This window comes from Adiantum capillus-veneris, chromosome 20 (genome assembly GCF_014529385.1).
Source record: "Adiantum capillus-veneris isolate H3 chromosome 20, ASM1452938v2, whole genome shotgun sequence".
Classification (NCBI taxonomy): Eukaryota; Viridiplantae; Streptophyta; class Polypodiopsida; order Polypodiales; family Pteridaceae; genus Adiantum; species Adiantum capillus-veneris.
Window position 1 is genome coordinate 69,178,882 of NC_140950.1, and position 17,762 is coordinate 69,196,643.

The following is a 17,762-nucleotide window of genomic DNA, read 5'->3' on the forward strand; positions in this document are numbered from 1 at the left end:
TTTTTGTGCGTAAAAGAAGAATTCTTTTATAGGCCAAAAGGGTTTCCCTCTCTCATGAGAGACAGTCGTGTGTAGCCGCCCTTGTGTTAACAAGTCCAAATTGGACCCTCCAATCCGCCCATGTGTGGCCGCCCTTGAGAAAACAAGTCCACTTTTGAAATCGGTCACCGACCATTGACTTTTGATCACCAGCCACCACCGGCCATTAACTACCGGCCAAACGATCGGCCGTTTTTCGACCACTTTTCGACCGCCATCTGGCCATAATATTTCGACGAAAAGGAATATTTCAGTGAAGCCAAAGCTCGAGACTGCTGGCAATGAAAATTTTGGTTTTTGGTGAGTGATTTTCTTGACGCACGATGGCTTCTCCTCATAATGGGGGCCCTACAAATGTGATTTTTAAAAAATTACAAGGGGTAAATCAGGCTCCATACTTAGCATAAAAGTATTGTTCATGCCAAGTTAATCAAATATATGGATATGTTGCTACCGCTAATTAAGTTCACCCTCTATGTTCTCAAAGTGGTCTCATAAAAATGCTCACCCTAATTCTCTTAATTCCGCTATTCTCAAAGTTCTTAGGCCATTTCCATTACATTGGTATCAGAGCTATTGGTTTCTCTTTTCTTGCTTAAGAAGAGAGGTCCTTAAGTTGTCCATGAAAGGTTGAACCCTCATTGCAATTGGGTAAGTGGGATAGAGATCTATTATCTTGGTTGAGAAGGACTTAGTTTGAGGTACACGTTGGAAACTATAGTCTTAATAATGGAGTCTCTCGAGGCTTGCCTTTGGCTTAACCATTATTGAGCTACGAGCAAGCTCAACAGGAACCAAAATCAACCAAGCAATGTTAGACCCTCTCCACTAGTCTTTGCAATCAATAGTGTCTAAACCACAGGTGTGGCTGCTTGAGAACTAATTTTCAAAGGTAAAGAAGAGTAGCGACTAAGGTTTTTGAGGGTACCAAAGCACAAAGTAATATATACATAAGTTTAATTAGCATAGCTGATAATTACCAAGAGAGTAGAATGAACATTGATAACTTTGATTTTGCACATGAATGTGCTAATGATGATGCCCCCATGTTTGTTAATTATCTTGTTACTAGGTTGCAACAAGCTATGGGCAACCCTGCTTTGCAAGCCAAAGTTACTCAACAACTTTGTGCTTATGGGATTCCCTTCCTCTCCAAGAGGAGAGAGAGCTTAGGAGGCCTCTTGATGAGACTCCCAAACAAAGACTCTCTCCCATAAGAGAGGAGAAATCCAAAGCACGAGAAAGAAGTGAACCCCTAAGTTCCTCTGAAGATGTGGCCCCACGAAGACCGCGGTCTAGACGGTCGCCAACTCCTCCCAAGAGAAAATGGTCAACCCATAGTCCTTCTCCTTGTCACTCTGAAAGGGAAGAGAGGAAACAAAGGAAGAAAAAGGCACGAAAGAGGTCACCCTTTTCTCCTTCTTCTTCACCTTCCTCCTCTTCCAATCAAAGCAATAGCTATTCTCCTAGAGGACATCGCAAATCTTACCCTACATGGTGAAGGTCCCAAAAGCTCAAGAAGTTCAAAGAGGGAGGAAAGAGTATCTCCTTTCTCACCTATGATGGCACATTTGGTGCTACCACAAAGTATTGACCTTCATCCAACAATTTGATACGACCTTTGGAGACAAGGGCTTCACAGAGTCCTCCAAGCTACGCCATGTAGCTATGCACTTTTAGATATCTGCTCGTCAATGGTGGGCTAGCCTTCGTGGCAATGGAGAAGCCCCAAAGACATGGAAAACTCTACGAGTTTCCATCATGAAGCAATTCCTTGCAAGCGATACAAAGGACAAAGTGCTTACCGAATGGTGGAGTTTGAAGCTTCTCTCCAACAAGTCTATACGTGGACAGGTTTTGGGATTTACATCTCAAGGCTACTATCTTTCAAAAGATAGACTTTTTCAAGTGAAACAAAAAATTATGTGCGGGATTACGTGAAGAAATGACCGAGTATGGCAACTCTCAACGGCCTGGTTCTATCATCCAAGTAATCCACCACACTATGGTTGGTTTGGCATCACTTTCCAACAAGGGGCTAGAAGGAATGCCAAGCCCATGGAAAGCAAATACAAAAGTAATGCAAAGGGGAAAAACAATGCCCAAAATTATTCCCAAGGGAATCCCAACAACAACAACAATCGATTCAAGGAGAAGGGAGTTTACAAAGGTAAAAATAAACTCTCTCCTGAAGAACGAGAAGCTTTTTGTAAGAACCGCAAATGGAAGTGTGGGGAGCAAGGACATGGCTATCACAACTTTGTATCAACAGAGTCGGACACTAAGTTGGGCATTCAAGCTTTTGAGATGGGAGATACTATATGTGCTGATGGAGCTTTCAAGGGATAGCAAGCCTCCATTACTCCCTTGATTGGGAAGTTGAGGCTTCATGTCCAAAGCTACATCAACAAAGAATACTTTTTCATCTCTCCTCTCCAACATGAGGATGTTATCCTAGGGGCACCATGGTTCAACCGCATGGCTGTCAACATGAAGTTCCGTGAAAGGAGAATTTACTTCACCTATAGGGAAAAGAGCATGTTTATAGATGCTAGTGAGTCTGATCGTACTATACCACTTGTAAATTCATCTGCTTTTGATAAGTCAATGAAAAGCTCAGTTTTTGTGTACATGATTTTTTGTCAAAGAGTCTCTAATTGATGCTAATGTTTGACAAAGCAAAGTGCTAGGAATCAAGAAGAATGAGACTTGTCTTTTCTAAATGGATTCCAAGATGTTTTTATTGATGATATCCCTTTGGACTTACCTCCAAAACGAAGGGATGATGACCATCGAATTGAGCTCCTACCAGGAAGCTCACCGCCTAACAAGCCTCCTTATCGAGTTTCTCAAGCTCAACAAGAGGAGATCACAAGGCAAGTACAAGAATTGGTACACAAAGGGATGGTGAGGCCTTGCTCCTCTCCCTTTTGTTCTCCAATCCTTTTAGTGCAAAGAAAGATGGTACATATTGCATGTGTGTGGACTTGAGCGCTAAACCACATCACTATCAAAAACAGATATCCTCTACCACGGGTAGAAGATCTATTTGATAAGCTACAAGGTTCAATCTACTTCAGTAGGATTGACCTTAAAAGTGGCTATCATCAAATAAGGATAGTGAATGAAAATCTCGTAAAGACCGCATTTTGTACAACGTTTGGTCTTTATGAATATCTAGTCATGCCTTTTGGTTTGACTAATGCACTAACCACATTCAATCGTTTGATGGAGAAAATATTTAGACCGTACCGCAAATTCACATCATCATCTACTCCAAGTCCTTGGAGGAGCACAAGCGACATCTCCATGTGATTTTTCAAGCTTTGAGGGAGAACAAGCTTTTTATCAATCAAAAGAAGAGTGAATTTTTCCTTCAAGACATTCAATACTTAGGTCATATTATCTCTCAAGATGGTATCCGTATGGATCCATCAAAGTTGGATGAAATAAAAGCATGGCCTAATCCAAGGAATCTACATGAGATAAGAAGCTTTATTGGTATGTGTGCATACAATAGACGCTTCATAGTAGCCGAATTCTCTCAAATAGCGGGACCATTGCATGACTTAACAAAGAAGAATGCTAAGTACTCATGGACTACTAAAGAGCAAAATGCTTTTGACAAGCTCAAAGAGAAGCTTACCTCCCAACCAATCCTTATGCTCCCGGATCTCTCAAATCCATTTGAGGTCCAATGTGATGCTTGTGGTCATTGCCTTAAAGCAGTTTTGCTTCAAGAAGGGTATGCCATAGCATATGAGAGCCAAAGGCTCAATGCCAATGAACTAGTCATGTGCATACATGAAAAAGAGCTTTTAGCTGTTCTACATGCCCTAGACACATGGAAGCACTATCTACTAGGGACTCCATTTATTTTGCAAACGGACCACCAAAGTCTCAAGTACTTCATGACACAAACCAAGCTTTCCGACAAACAAATGAGGTGGGCAAATTTTCTTTCGCAATTTTAGTTTCATATTGCTCACATTGCTAGTAAGCATAATCAACTGGCTGATGCACTTTCACGACAACCAAGAGTTAATGTGGTGTCTATATAGCAACTCACAATGATCTATCTTCTATGATAGATGAGTATGCTATTGACCCCGACTTTAGAGACACAATGTGAGTCCTTGCATTGGGGAAGAAAGAAGAACCATTCATCTTGCAGGATGGTTATGTTCTCCATGGCAATAGGCTATGTGTTACCCACTCCCTTTGTGAGAAAGTCATGTATGAATCCCATACTCCTCCCTATGTGGGGCATAGAAGCATTCAACCTACTCTTCGAGGAGTAGATACATACTTCTATTGGCCTACCATGAAAGTGGACATACAAGAGTATGTTTCAAAATGTGTGGTATGCCAAAAGACCAAGTATGATAGAGGGAAGCAACCTGGATTACTCCGGCCATTGCCAATCCCTAACTTAATATGGGAGAGTATATCCATGGATTTTATCTTTGGATTACCCAAGTCTATCCATCGGAATACGATAATATGGACAATAGTCGATAGGTTTAGCAAGCAAGCACACTTTAATCCTGTCAAAACAACTTCTAAGGCACACCAAATGGCAACCCTCTTCATATCCTAGATTTTCAAACACCATGGATTGCCAACATCCATCGTGTTAGATAGAGATCCTAGAATGACCAGTAATTTATGGAAATGTCTCTTTGAAAATCTAGGTACAAGATTGAATTTCTCTTCAACCTATCATCCACAAACGGATGGCCAAAGTGAGATAGCCAATCTTACGATTCTCGATCTACTAAAGACTTATGTTACCGAAGTAAATCAATGCTACCCTTTGTAGAGTATGCGTATAATAATACTGTCTATACTACTATGGGAAAGACACCTTTTGAGATCATAGAGGGAAGACCTAAAAGTCCCTTGCTACTTAAAGTACATGGGAAGATCTTCGCTGCCTATGAGCATAGTCGTGACCTACAATAATCTTTTTGAAAGATTAAGGAGGCTATATCCTCTCTCAACAAAGGCATAAAGCTGCTGAAAAGAACAAAAGGGCCTTATCGTTCAAAGAAAATAATTGGGTCTTACTTAAGTTTCCCAACGCTTCGATTGAGGCAAACGACATGCAAAAATCCTATGGGCCATCAAAATTATTATGCTAAACTAGCAAAAAGATACCATAGTCCTTTTCAAATATTGAAGCCAATCAATGACTTGTCTTATCAACTCAAGTTGCCCAACCATTGGCTCATACACAATGCTTTTCATGTGAGCCTCTTAAGCCCTACAAAGGAGAGCCACCAAGAGAACCAATTATTGAAGACCCTCAAGAAATTGAAGACCAAGAAGAGGTGCTACAACCCGAAACTATCCTTCGGCATGAAGACAAAGTACTCCGTCATGGCAAGATTATCTGACGGTATCTTATTAAGTTCAAAAATTATCCTTTTGAAGATGGTAGATGGATTTAAGGAATATAGCTTAAGGATAGTATGAACCTTGTCAGTGCTTACAAATGCTACATTAGAGTAAGAAAATGTACATGTTTCTTTTAAATGACCAATGTTTTTGTCTTAGAAGACTAATTCTCTTTTTATTGTGCACAATTTAAGTAGTATGCATGCTTAGAATCATGTTTGTGATGACGACGTCTCTAAAACATCAAGTAGAATTTGTCACTCTACTTTGGGGGAATGAAATGGACTCAAGAGAAGACATGCTTGCAGCAACGCTAAGTCTCCCAAGCCCCAAATGGATTAGTCATCCATCTTGGAATGATGTCGTAGGGTAAAAAGGGATCCTCTACCCACTAAGAAACATTGACCAGTGACTGTGGCTTTATCTCTTCTACCTCATAGTCGAGGAAGGCTACGATATTAAGAGAGAAATAATGTCATACAATCTAATATCTAAACAATTTAAATGATTTTCTCATATTAAATTGATCATTTAATGTGAGAGTATAAATGGGAACAAGAGTAAGAATACAGACATGTGCTTATGGATCTATCTCAACAAGGGACCAAGGTTAAAAGGGTCCAAATGAGAGATGGTCTGTCAAAGACCAAGGCTAGCTAATGGAGCTTAAGGACCTTAGGGTTAGCTTCATTAAATACCTTCAAAGGTTAGTGTTAAAAAGTCCTTTGAACTTAGGCAAGCTAGGGCTGTGCTTGAGGTGGGAACCCGGCCCAAGCTTGAGGTGCTTGTTGTGCTTACTGACTAAGGTGCTTGAGGTGCTTGTCGTGCTTATTGACTAAGGTGCTTGAGGTGCTTAATGACCAAGGTGCTAAGGTGCTTCATGACTAAGGTTCTTGAGGGGCTTGAGGAGTTTCAAAAGTCAAACATGATCCGTACTCAAGGAGGGGCGAGCCCTCATTGTAGGAGCATGAGAGAGAACACACACACCCTCACACAAGGAAAGCTTGGTCTAAATAAGCAACAAGGATGCTTGTCAAATTCCTCTCCATGTTGCCCTCATGGTGTGCCTAACACCTATTGGTTGGCCTCTCAAGGGGTCCAATGATAATTTATCTAATTAAACTAAATGTGTATGCATTTATCAAGTCCTCTCTCTCAAAGGGGAAAGGGGGACACTTGTTCCAAGGCTAGCATGGTTGCTTGATATGAACTTTGCATGTGATTGGCTAGGTTTGAAGGGGCCCGATCAACTTCTAGCATGAGCTATAAGGGGGGGTCGACCAAGGAAGCTAGGGGCTAGCTTGGGGGGTATACTCTCCCACACACACACACACTCTCTCTCTCTCTCTCTCATCGTGTTAGGTGCAAAGTGCAAGAGTTCCATCTCCTTTTCCAAGCTTGTTGAGAGACTACAACAACACTCTTGGCTATGGAATGCAAATCCAACCAGAGCCATGCTTCAATGCTTAACCTTGACATCTTCTTCATCTTCATTACTATGCTATTATGCTATGCTAAGCAAGGAGAGTGATAATAAGTGAGAAACTATTTCTTTCTCCTATGAATGTTTCTTCTTCCTCTTCCCTACCCTCATTTCCTGCTAGCTCTCTCCACCTTTGAAGGTGTTTGAGGCCTTGGGACTAAGGCTAGAAATGGTTAATGCTTTGACAAGATTATGTTATGCTCGTGATGCATGAAGCTTTCCATCTTCATTGCATCACCTAGGTCACAAGGAACACAAAGATTGTGTTGTACCAGTCCCTACCCTCATTCCCCCTATCTCTCTCCACCTTTGAAGTTGTTTGAAGCCTTGGGATTGAGGCTGGGAATGGTTAATGCTTTTACAAGATTATGTTATAATCGTGATGCATGAAGCTTTCCATCTTCATTGCATCACCTACATCACAAGGAACACAAAGATTGTATTGTACCAAGTCTCTCTTGATGGGAGAATCTATAATACAAAAGCCTACTGGAGGGGGACCGGCTCCACATAAATCCAGTCCTCAGCTGTTGTCAAGTTCTCTAACTCTCTCTCTTGAAAAAGTATTGTTCATGCCAAGTTAATTAAATATATGGTTATGTTGCTACCGCTACTTAAGTTCACCCTCTATGTTCTCAAAGTAGTCTCATGAAAATTGTCACTCTAATTCTCTTAATTCCTCTATTTTGAAAGTTCTTAGGCCATTTCCATTACATGCACTTCTCATTGTTGCTCTATATGTGGACAATTTGTTAATCAGTGGTCCGAGTGAGGCACATGATTGCTGAATTCAAGGCTGATTTGAATGCTACTTTCAAGATGAAAGATTTGGGGCTATTGCATAATTACTTGCACATACAGTTTAAGTAGTGTGATGGTGGTATTGCCTTGTGTCAAACAAGCTACACAGGGACATTGATTTGTAAGTTTGGACTCGAGGATTGCAAACCTATTGCCACTCCCACAAAAACAGGTTTGGAATTGAGTCTACATGATGCTGGTGATCCTGTTGATGTCACTCTTTACCAAACTGTTGTTGGATGCCTTATTTATGGCAACACAAGGCCAAATATTTAGTTTGCAGTCTCACATGTCAGCAGATTTATGCATAGCCTAGGGTCAAAGCATTGGCAGGCTGTCAAGCAGATCTTTCTCTGCTTGAGTGACACTATACATCTTGGGTTGTTTTATCCCAATGGGGGATCATTGCCACCGGATTTATATGTCTTTTGGGCTGGTTGTTTTGACACATGAGTGTGTACAAGTGGTTTCTGTTTCATGCTTGGTAGTTCATGCATATCATGGTTCGAAAAGAAGAAAGCTACTATTGCCACTTCTAGTTGTGAGGCTGAGTACAGGGCAGTCTTCACAGCTAAGATTGAGTGTGTATGGCTCAGACGCCTTATGGCTAATTTGGGTGTTGGACATGACACTGCCAACATCATCTACATTGACAATCAAAGCGCATTGGCAGTTGCGAGGAACCCAATTTTTCATGCTCGCACAAAGCACATTGACTATGTCAGGGAGAGACTCTCAGCATGAGAGATAATCTTGGCTTATGTGCCAACATAGGACAACCTTGGGAGATCTTTTCACAAAGGCATTGTCTCGTGAGAAGTTCAAAGCTTTCCGCAAAGCTTTGGGACTCCCCTTTGTGGACTGATCATGTCCTCAGGGCATGTCACTTTCCTATACGCTATGTGCTAGCTCTCATTCATCGCATCACTCCCAAGGGGGATTTGTTACCATATACATGTGGTAGCGATGTGTGTGAACACACTTAGGACATTCGGGGCATTTTTCCCTAAGTGTATGAACACACTTAGGACAACCGGGACATTTTTTCCCTCACTAGTAGGTTTCACCCCCCGTGCATTGTATATACACCCATCAATGTTGGGCTATCTTATCTTTCCATCGCACAATAAGTAATACTACTCTCTATTGTGTGCCTTGAGCTTCCTTAGTCTTCTCCAAGCTGTGTGTGTTTCCTTGCAACCCTATTTCCAACACCACGGTCGCTCAAAATATGAACTTATGTAAGGCGTAGCTCATAGACTTAGCTTCTGAAGAATCGCACATTGTGCCAGACCTTTGCCTGATGAGATCGATGATGAGCTCTACTAGCGCTTTCTAATCAATATGTATACTTTGCGTGAGTTAGACCTTATTGCCAAAAAAGACCTCCTTAGATATGCATCACGATTGCTCACAATATGAACTTATGTCAAGCGTAGCTCATAGTCTTTGATTCTGAAGAATCCCATTTCGTGCAAGAACTCTGCCTAACGAGATTGATGATGAGCTTTGCTAGCACTTTCTAATCAATCTGCATAGTTTTCGCGAGCTAGATGCTGACGGACGTGTCCCTCAAACCCAATGTAACACCATTTTGGTAAAGCCATTCATCATCATCTTGTTGCTCTCTCTTCTAGGCTGCACTCTGTTAAAACTTTGTCAAAATTGTTAATGTCGGCTTTCGGCTTTATGCAAATCATTGAAACAAGGGACACCTACTTGAAAGCTTTCAACCTTTTGTGTGCCAAAAAATACGAACCGTGGGGTTATTATTAAAAGCAAGACTAGGCTTGTAGCTGTGCGATTGGGCTCTTCGACAATGCCTAGATCATGCGAAGCGTCCAATTCCTAGGCCTTCAATCGAAAAAAACGTATTAGGCTTACCAAGTAATCAAGCCATGTAATCATAGCCAAGAGAAATTAGCGATTTTAGAATTTCCTAAAATGATTCTATATTTCTGGTTGTGCAAATATTTATTCAAAACTGCCATTCACTCACTCGCGTCCCTTCCTTGACTAGCTATGATGGACTATATAATCATATCCATGACACTTCTAAAAGGAGACTTTTTTGAGATAATACAATAAAAAATGTATTTTTAGCCAAGGAAAAATATTTATGACACTTCTAGTTTTCTATCAAAAGGAGATTCTTTTGCAATAATATAAAAAAATGTGTGTTTTTATTTTAGCCAAGGTCTATGCCCTTTGGGCAAAAAAGAAAAATTACACTCTCTCTCTCTCTCTCTCTCTCTCTCTCTCTCTCTCGTATTACAACGCCCGATGAGTCTATGACGAGCTTCTGCTGATCAGCGTGGGTACACCATGATCGACCTCACTCCCGCGCCTCCTACTTCGGTATCTGCCGTAAGTCTTCATTTGGTTCATGTGTGTGTGCAGCTGTTCTCTCTCTCTCTCTCTCTCTCTCTCTCTCTCTGAGCTCATATAAAATATTTAGCGTTTCCATCGTAGTCTGTAGATCAAGCATCTTTAACACATAATGCTACTCTTCAGTTATCGGCAATGACGGACAATTCACAGCTTTTTGTCCCCTGTTTAATTTTACCGGTGTAAAGATTTGATGCATGTCGTAACTTCCAAAGTTGGATTTGCACAAATGAAGCTTTAATGTTTCCCTTAAAGAGACATGCTTTTCCTGGTTTTTGTGGTGGTATTATGGACTTACAGTGTTGAAATAACTGTCTGAGAGTATTTTGAATCGTCTGATATACTTGAAGGGATGGTGCTTGGACTTGAACTCGAGTATGCTATATCTGCACCTACATCAGCACCTTGATCCTTGAGTTTAAGACCACATCATTCCGAGTGTCTTAAGCACTTGTTGTTCACCCTAGTTGCATATCAAAACTTGATAACCAATCTCGTATTTTATATGCTGGTTAACTTGATATCATTTTGAAGTCCTATTTGAACGTCTGCTCTTTTCTTTCGAGCAGGTTGTGCTTTTGAGCTGAATTCTTTCAGCTGTGAATGTAAATGCTTTTCTAATATTTGCTTGTGAATCAATCAGGGTGGAGGTCTGTTTACTGGTTTTTCTAGACTATGCAAAGGATTGGCCACATTATTGGTGCTGGTATATCTGGTTGTGCTAGTTTTTCCACCGGTGATTAATTACATTGCTCTCGTCCCGGGAAAGTATGTTCGAAATATTTAGTTTGCAAAATGAAGATCCAGCTGGTTTTTATGTTACTAACAGCTTTGTTCTCTTGATAGAACTATACCTTTCGCTTGGAACTTGCTGTCTGCTGGCTACTTGGAACAATCTATTTTTACGGTACTGCTCCTCCTCATGAACTATATCCTGAGTAGTTCAAGAAAGAAAATACAGAAGATTTCTTTTAGCTCAGGAAGGATATTGTAAGACGTTGAAGCATGAAATCATAGGTCTCTTGAAGTATGTTTGAAATTATTGAAGGTGTAAGTGACATCTGGGGTTATTAAGATTCTGCCATATGGGTTATGAGATGTGAATTTGATGAGTAAATGAGGTTGGTTGTCTTATTCTGAATGATAAATTACATGTTGAAGCTATATTATAAGAATGTAAGCAAGTTTTTTTGAATAAAAGAATGAGATGTGAAGGTTTTGATATAGGATCATCAATTTTCCACACACTAATACGTAGTGGCAGGTGCAACTGATGATAAAACATGGCACAATAACTAGTTATCACACTAACATAACACCACTTCTCGCTCGGCTGCTTGGTTCCTTGATTCTCCTTTACTTACAGACGTTCCTCAACCTTTATGGAGAAGACAGAAATTAGTGTTAGGTTGGGGCCCAACTAGCCCTTATATGGGCTTCCTGGTTCGAGACTGTCATGCGCTTCTTTAATCCACAAACGGACTGTGCTAGAGAATTGCACGTGATGCTCATGCGATGAAAGTATATTGATGAAGACAGATAGCTTACTTGGCAACTGACTGACCGCAGTCTCAAATGGTTCAATCCCCTCCTCCTTGATGGTTCCTAGTCGCTCCTTGGAGAGATACCTCTGGGGACTAACACGGGTGAAGATGTAGGGCTATGTCTGGCTACTTCCCCACTGAATTTTCCCTTTAGCGATTGACAGATGGGTCTATTGGACAGATCTGTTCGTAGGGCTGATCTGGAACTACGCCTGGCTCCTTCTTGGATGGTTCTTGGGGCTTAAAAGATAGATCTTCAAGGCTGATTATACAGTAGTGAGGCTAGGTCTCTGTAGATGACTTCGTTATGATCATATAGAGGGCAAGGTTAGCCTATAAGGCTCCAAATCTCGCTGCCAGAGATTGGCTATTTCCCAGCCAGTGCTGAATGTTGTTTTTGCGACTGCTTGGCAATGGAAAAAATTTGGGGTTGCTTGATGGCTGCCAGGTAAAATCTATTTAAGGTTAAGGAACACAGAGCGAGAAATTGGGTAGCGTGACGGTTGCCCTTGTGGCTAATGGAGGCTTGCTGAAATTTCTGTTCCATTGGAGGGTTAAGGGGCCCCAGGACTGTGGGAGAGGGAGCAGCTTCTATGAGATTTGAGAAAAACACTCTCTTTGAAGAAGCAGCTGGAAATGAATAGCTATTAGCTCCCCCTCTGGATCCAACACCCACATGCTTGCTCCCCTTGCGGGAAGGCATGACAACATGACTCCATTTGGGAAAACCAAAGCAATCTAGCACTGCCACACATCCTTAAACAGAGTTACACCACCGTTGCTTCGCCATTTTGTACGGCTAGTTATTGTCCCGGGGTGGTCACCCATCGCACATCATGTAGATTGCATGGGCGGACACTTTAGCACGTGTCCCGCCGGTCATTTTCTGAGCCTGCACACATTTTAGCCATTTTTGGGCTTTTATGTTTTTTGCACCAATTACACATTTTGCCCTACCTCAACCTAAGATTCTATGAATAGAATGCTTAGGGTCTTGTAGTCATTCAGATTGTGTATTGAGAGCATCATTTGCAGAGCAGTTGTGTTCTCTCTCTCTCTCTCTCTCTCTCTCTCTCTCTCTCTCCCCAACGTTTTCGGCGCGCGTGGCTCACACCCTCTCCGCTGCTCACTCTCACATGGTATCAGTCGCCAAGTTGTGGAGGATTTTCATCGATCTCATCACCAAGGCCTAGCACTTGCATCTCTGGCCCTTTCCATCGCGGAAAACTGCAAAATCAGCCTAGCATTTTTGAAAGCCCTAGCGTTTTTGCAAATTCAGCCAGCGTTTTTGCATTGCGAGCCTTGATCTGCATGCCCTACAGGTAGCGCTACCCCCCTAGCAGAAAATTGCAACAGATCAGCCCTGCGTTTTTGCAACTGCTTGCGTTTTTGGAGTTGCCAGCGTTTTTGAAGACTTGCTGCGTTTTCCACACAACGCTGCCCATACGCACTCGTGTTAGCGGCCTACCTCGCCTGGAGAGCCTCCTACTGTCAGGCACTTGCAGATCTACACCTTGGACAGGTATCTACACCCAATCAACACCATTTTGGTACTTATTACTTGCTGTTTTTTCTCTGTTTTCAGCCCCTAGATGGCTGAGAAGTGCGAGAACCCCCTCCTTTGACACTCTGCGACGCTCCCGTACCGATCGGTGGCGTGCAGGCACGCTGAAATCTCTATTATAGCAGCGCTTTCAACACCCTTTGCAATGTTTTTAGGGCGGACAGCATGCTGAATTTTTACTCTTTGGGCGGTTGATCACTCCTTGCTCGTCAGGTTACCCTCCGGTGGTTGTCCGAGCGATTATTTTGGACTGCTACAGCATTGGAGACGGTACCTTAGTCGGCGACTTGCGATCTTATCGATCTACCTCTGGGTCTACTCTTTGAGCACGCGACATGTTGACTCCGAAGCAGAAGGGACAACAACAGTCCCAGAAGGGGGCCACCACGTCTTCGGTGACTACGGCCACTTCCACTTCTACGACTATGTTGGCATCTGTCAACGCAACATCCAACAATCATGCCCTCACCCAGTTTGTTGAGGAGAAGAAGTTGGATTTACACAACTATTCTGTGTGGAGGACACGAGTCCGCACAATCATTGCCTACCATCGACTTTGGGAATGGTTGAATGATTTCACCCATTCGGCCACACAGCCTTCCCTTCCCACCGCCACTCAAGTCTTGATCGACGAGTGGGTGGATCGGGACATACGAGTCTTCACCTTTCTTATGATGAACCTGTCGGACCGCATCACAAAGGAAGTTTCCAAAGAGGAGTATGCGCATCCATTGTGGAGACGAATTCTTGACTAGTTTGAGGAGACCTCGTTTGCTAGGCAAATACACTTGAACGGGAGTTGTACAACGTCTAGTTCAAGGATTTTTACTCACTCGATGGGTTGACCCGCCGCATGCGAGAACTCTGGGACGACCTTGTCTCTGTCGAAGGCGACATCACCTCGGCACGCATGGTTGGCCTCTTACTATTCAAGCTTCCCCCACGCTTTGATCCCTACTATCAGAGTTTGCTCACATCTGGACGTACCTCTTTTCCCACCTGGGACGAGATTCTCCCTTCCCTCAGACAGATCGAGGGACACTCCGCATTCAGAGCCGGAGGTGCTGTTGATGCAGGAGGAGCTTTGATAGCTCAAGGAGGCAACAAGAAAGGTAAAGGTAAGAAGAAGAAGAAGAAGAAGGACATTGAATGTTACCACTGCCACAAGAAAGGGCACAAAGAATAAGAATGCAGAAAGAAGAAGCGAGACGAGGCCGACAGGGAGAAACAGACAGCCTCGACTGCAATTGTAGCCTCTCACGAGACGACGGAGATCGCTTTTGTTGCGAAGATGGACCATGCTCTTGCTACATCGCAGTCAGGTACTTGGGTTGTTGACAGTGGAGCCACCACTCACATGACTCCCCAATATTCTTGGTTTAGCTCTCTCAGGGAGACTCACGGGCAGATCGTCGCTATGGGTGACAACCATGAGATTCCAGTGTTTGGCGTAGGCCAGATTACCCTCTTTTGTTCTACCTCAGACCCGAAGTTCAGTTCAGTGGAGACGCTGTACGTCCGGACATGCCTCTCTGTGTCGAGTTTAGGGAGCTGACATACACTTTGGGAGTGGCACAGTGACCGTTTCTGATTCTATAACAGCTACTATCCTTGCCCGCGGTGAGCGCGATGGTTCTCTATACCGCCTCACTGCTCTTCTGTCTTGGACCACGGAGTCTTCTTCTCTATGGCATGCACGATTTGGACATCTATGCTATCAGCAGCTTCAGCAGGCTGCTAGGACCTCTATGGTGGAGGGTTTACCGGCAATACGCTCATCAGGCGATGCGAGGCTTGCCAGATGGGCAAGCAACATAGGGTTGCCTTTCCGAAGCAGGAATCCAATAGAGCTTCGGCACCACTTGCACTAGTTCACGTTAAAATATGTGGCCCAATGAGCACTCCTTCATTTTTTGGCTCACAGTTTTTGCTTGTGCTTGTGGATGATTTGAGCAGGTTCACTTGGGCTTCGTTCTTAAAGCTCAAGTCGGAGGCTTTCAGTTTTATTCGAAATTGGAAGATGATGGTTGAAAAGGAGAGGGACTTGCACGCCAAATGTATTCGCTTAGACAGAGGGGGTGAGTTCACCTCGAAGGACTTTGCACTATGGTGCAAGTCAGAGGGCATTCAGCGCTAGCTGACTACTCCTTACACTCCTTTGCAGAATGGAGTTGTTGAGCGGAAGAATCTGACTATCATGGAGATGGCTCGTGCGATGCTTGCGCATGCTTCTTTGCCCCGGGTTTACTGGGCAGAGGCGTGCAACGCGGCAGTTTACATCTAGAACCGTTCTCCTACCCATGCACTAAAGGACATGACTCCTTATCAGGCTTACTACGGGCGTAACCCCTCGGTCTCACAACTTGAGTTTTTGGATGTCTGGCCTTTGTCCGTGTGCCAAAGGAGACGCGACATAAGTTAGACTTCAAGGCGAAGAAGCTCATCTTCCTGGGCTATTTATGAGCGTTTGATGGATACCGGCTTTATGATCTTGACGCCAAGACCACCACAGTTAGTTGTTTCAGCACACCTGCAGAGGGGGCAACATCCAAGCCCTATACCTTTCCTACCTCCTCCTTGTCCACCTCCTACACTTGATCCTATCCCTGTTCCTGTTCCTGTACCCTCTACACCGCTGCCAATTACTTCACCCGATCATGCCATGTTAGCTTCCGATTCTGATATGGATGATGGTTCTCCTTCAGTGGAGGCGGTCCCTCCTCGCAAGGAGAAGTTAGTACCTAGTTGCCTCTACTCTACGGTTTCTTCCTCTGGAGTCACGAAGTTACAGACTTGCCAAACCCTGGACAGCCTCGACGTTTTGCATGCTTCAAGGAGAGGCAAGTTTATGACGGCGCAGAGTTCGTGAACTTTGCACTCATGTCTCAAATTCAGGCTTCACCAGTTGAGCGTTCCTCGGTGGAGGAAGCACTCCAGCATGATTGTTGGAAGTGTGCCATGCAGGCAGAGATGGACGCTATCAAGCGGAATAACACCTAGACTTTGGTTCCCAGGCCCAACAAGCGGAAGGTGGTTTCTACGAAATGGATTTTCAAGACAAAGTACAAGGCCAATAGTTCCCTCGACAAACACAAGGCGAGAGTTGTTGCTCGGGGTTTCACACAGCGACCAGGCGTGGACTTTGACGAGACCTTTGCTCCCACCCGCTCACATGACTACCATACACAGTGTTTGATCTCGCAACCAACTTTGGTTGGCCTGTCTGCCATATGGATGTCAAAAGTGCGTTTCTGAACGAAGATTTGGATAAAGAAGTTTATGTGGAGCAACCTCCTTGGTTTCGTATACTAGGCAAGGATGATTGGGTCTATCAGTTGTGGGAAGCATTGTATGGACTAAAGCAGGCTGGACGACAGTGGTACCGCACACGACGTACCTCATCAGATTCCAACTGTTATGTTGTCTCTGATGGCTCTTTGGTTGCGATAGTGATTGTCTATGTGGACGATCTCATTTTCACAGGCTCATGGACCGGCAGGATCAAGTTGATTATGAAAGCTATGGAGACACGTTTCGAGATGACTGATCTTAGGCTTCTTCACTATTTTCTTGGATTCGAGATTTTTCAGACACCAAACGACATCTTCTTTTCTCATCGGAAGTATGCTAAGGCTATCCTGGAGAGATTCCAGATGATAGGCTGCAGACTGATTGGCACTCCTCGTGAGCTCGGAGAGAATATATTGCTTCACGATCCTTCCCCACGGATTGACTTGCAGCAGTACAGGAATGTTGTTGGCTGCCTAGTATAGCTGACTTATTCCCAACCAGACGTCTGCTACACATTTTCTGTCCTCAGTTCTTTAACACCCGACCTCGTCAACGACATTGGCAGTGTGCCCAACGTACTTGCGGTACATAAGCGACACCTTGGACCGTGGTGTGCTCTATCGACGCTCCAAGGGTTGCACCTTACTTGGTTGGTGCGATTCAGATTGGGCAAGAAATCTAGATACTTGGCTCTCTACTACAGGAGTAGTTTTCACACTCGGCTCGTGACCCATTTCATGGAGCAATAAGCGGCAACCCACCGTTGTGTTATCTTCCACAGAGGCGGAGTATAGAGCAGCTTGCTATGCTGCTTGTGAGGCCATATGGCTACGGAGATTATTGAGAGAGTTGTGTTTTCCCTAGATTGCTACGATTCGTCTTTTGTGCAACAATCAGAGTTTGCATTGCTATTGCCAAGAACCCTATCTTTCGCGCTCGGACAAAGCACATTGAGGTGCAGTACCACTATGTTCGGGAGCGGATTTTGCCTGGATATCTTCATTCGGAGTATGTCCCTACAGCGGACAATGCAATAGACATCTTCAGGAAGGCTGTACCTTAGCGGACGTTGGCTTCTCACCTTCGACTCATCTGTGTTGTCTCAGCATCCGGTGCTGAGAGGGGGGTGTTAGAGTTACACCACTGTTGCTTCGCCATTTTGTACGGCTAGTGATTGTCCCGGGTTGGCCACCCATCGCACAACATGTAGATTGCATGGGCGGACACTTTAGCACGTGTCCGACCGGTCATT

The 17,762-nt window shown here is 43.7% G+C and overlaps 1 protein-coding gene across 2 annotated transcripts in view; it reads left to right on the top strand.

The window, feature by feature from the left end:
* The first annotated feature begins 9,943 nt into the window (after positions 1 to 9,943).
* The window catches only part of LOC147432685 (rhomboid protein-like protein), a 57,396-nt gene continuing 49,577 nt past the window's right edge, over positions 9,944 to 17,762 (top strand). The window contains exons 1-3 of one of the 2 annotated variants that reach the window (XM_086492534.1): positions 9,944 to 10,090; positions 10,755 to 10,879; positions 10,958 to 11,018. In XM_086492534.1, coding sequence (XP_086348660.1) covers positions 10,049 to 10,090; positions 10,755 to 10,879; positions 10,958 to 11,018 — 228 coding nt within the window. In that variant the 5' untranslated portion in view covers positions 9,944 to 10,048. The remainder of the gene's footprint in view (positions 10,091 to 10,754; positions 10,880 to 10,957; positions 11,019 to 17,762) is intronic. The other variant, XM_086492535.1, reaches the window with a different exon arrangement.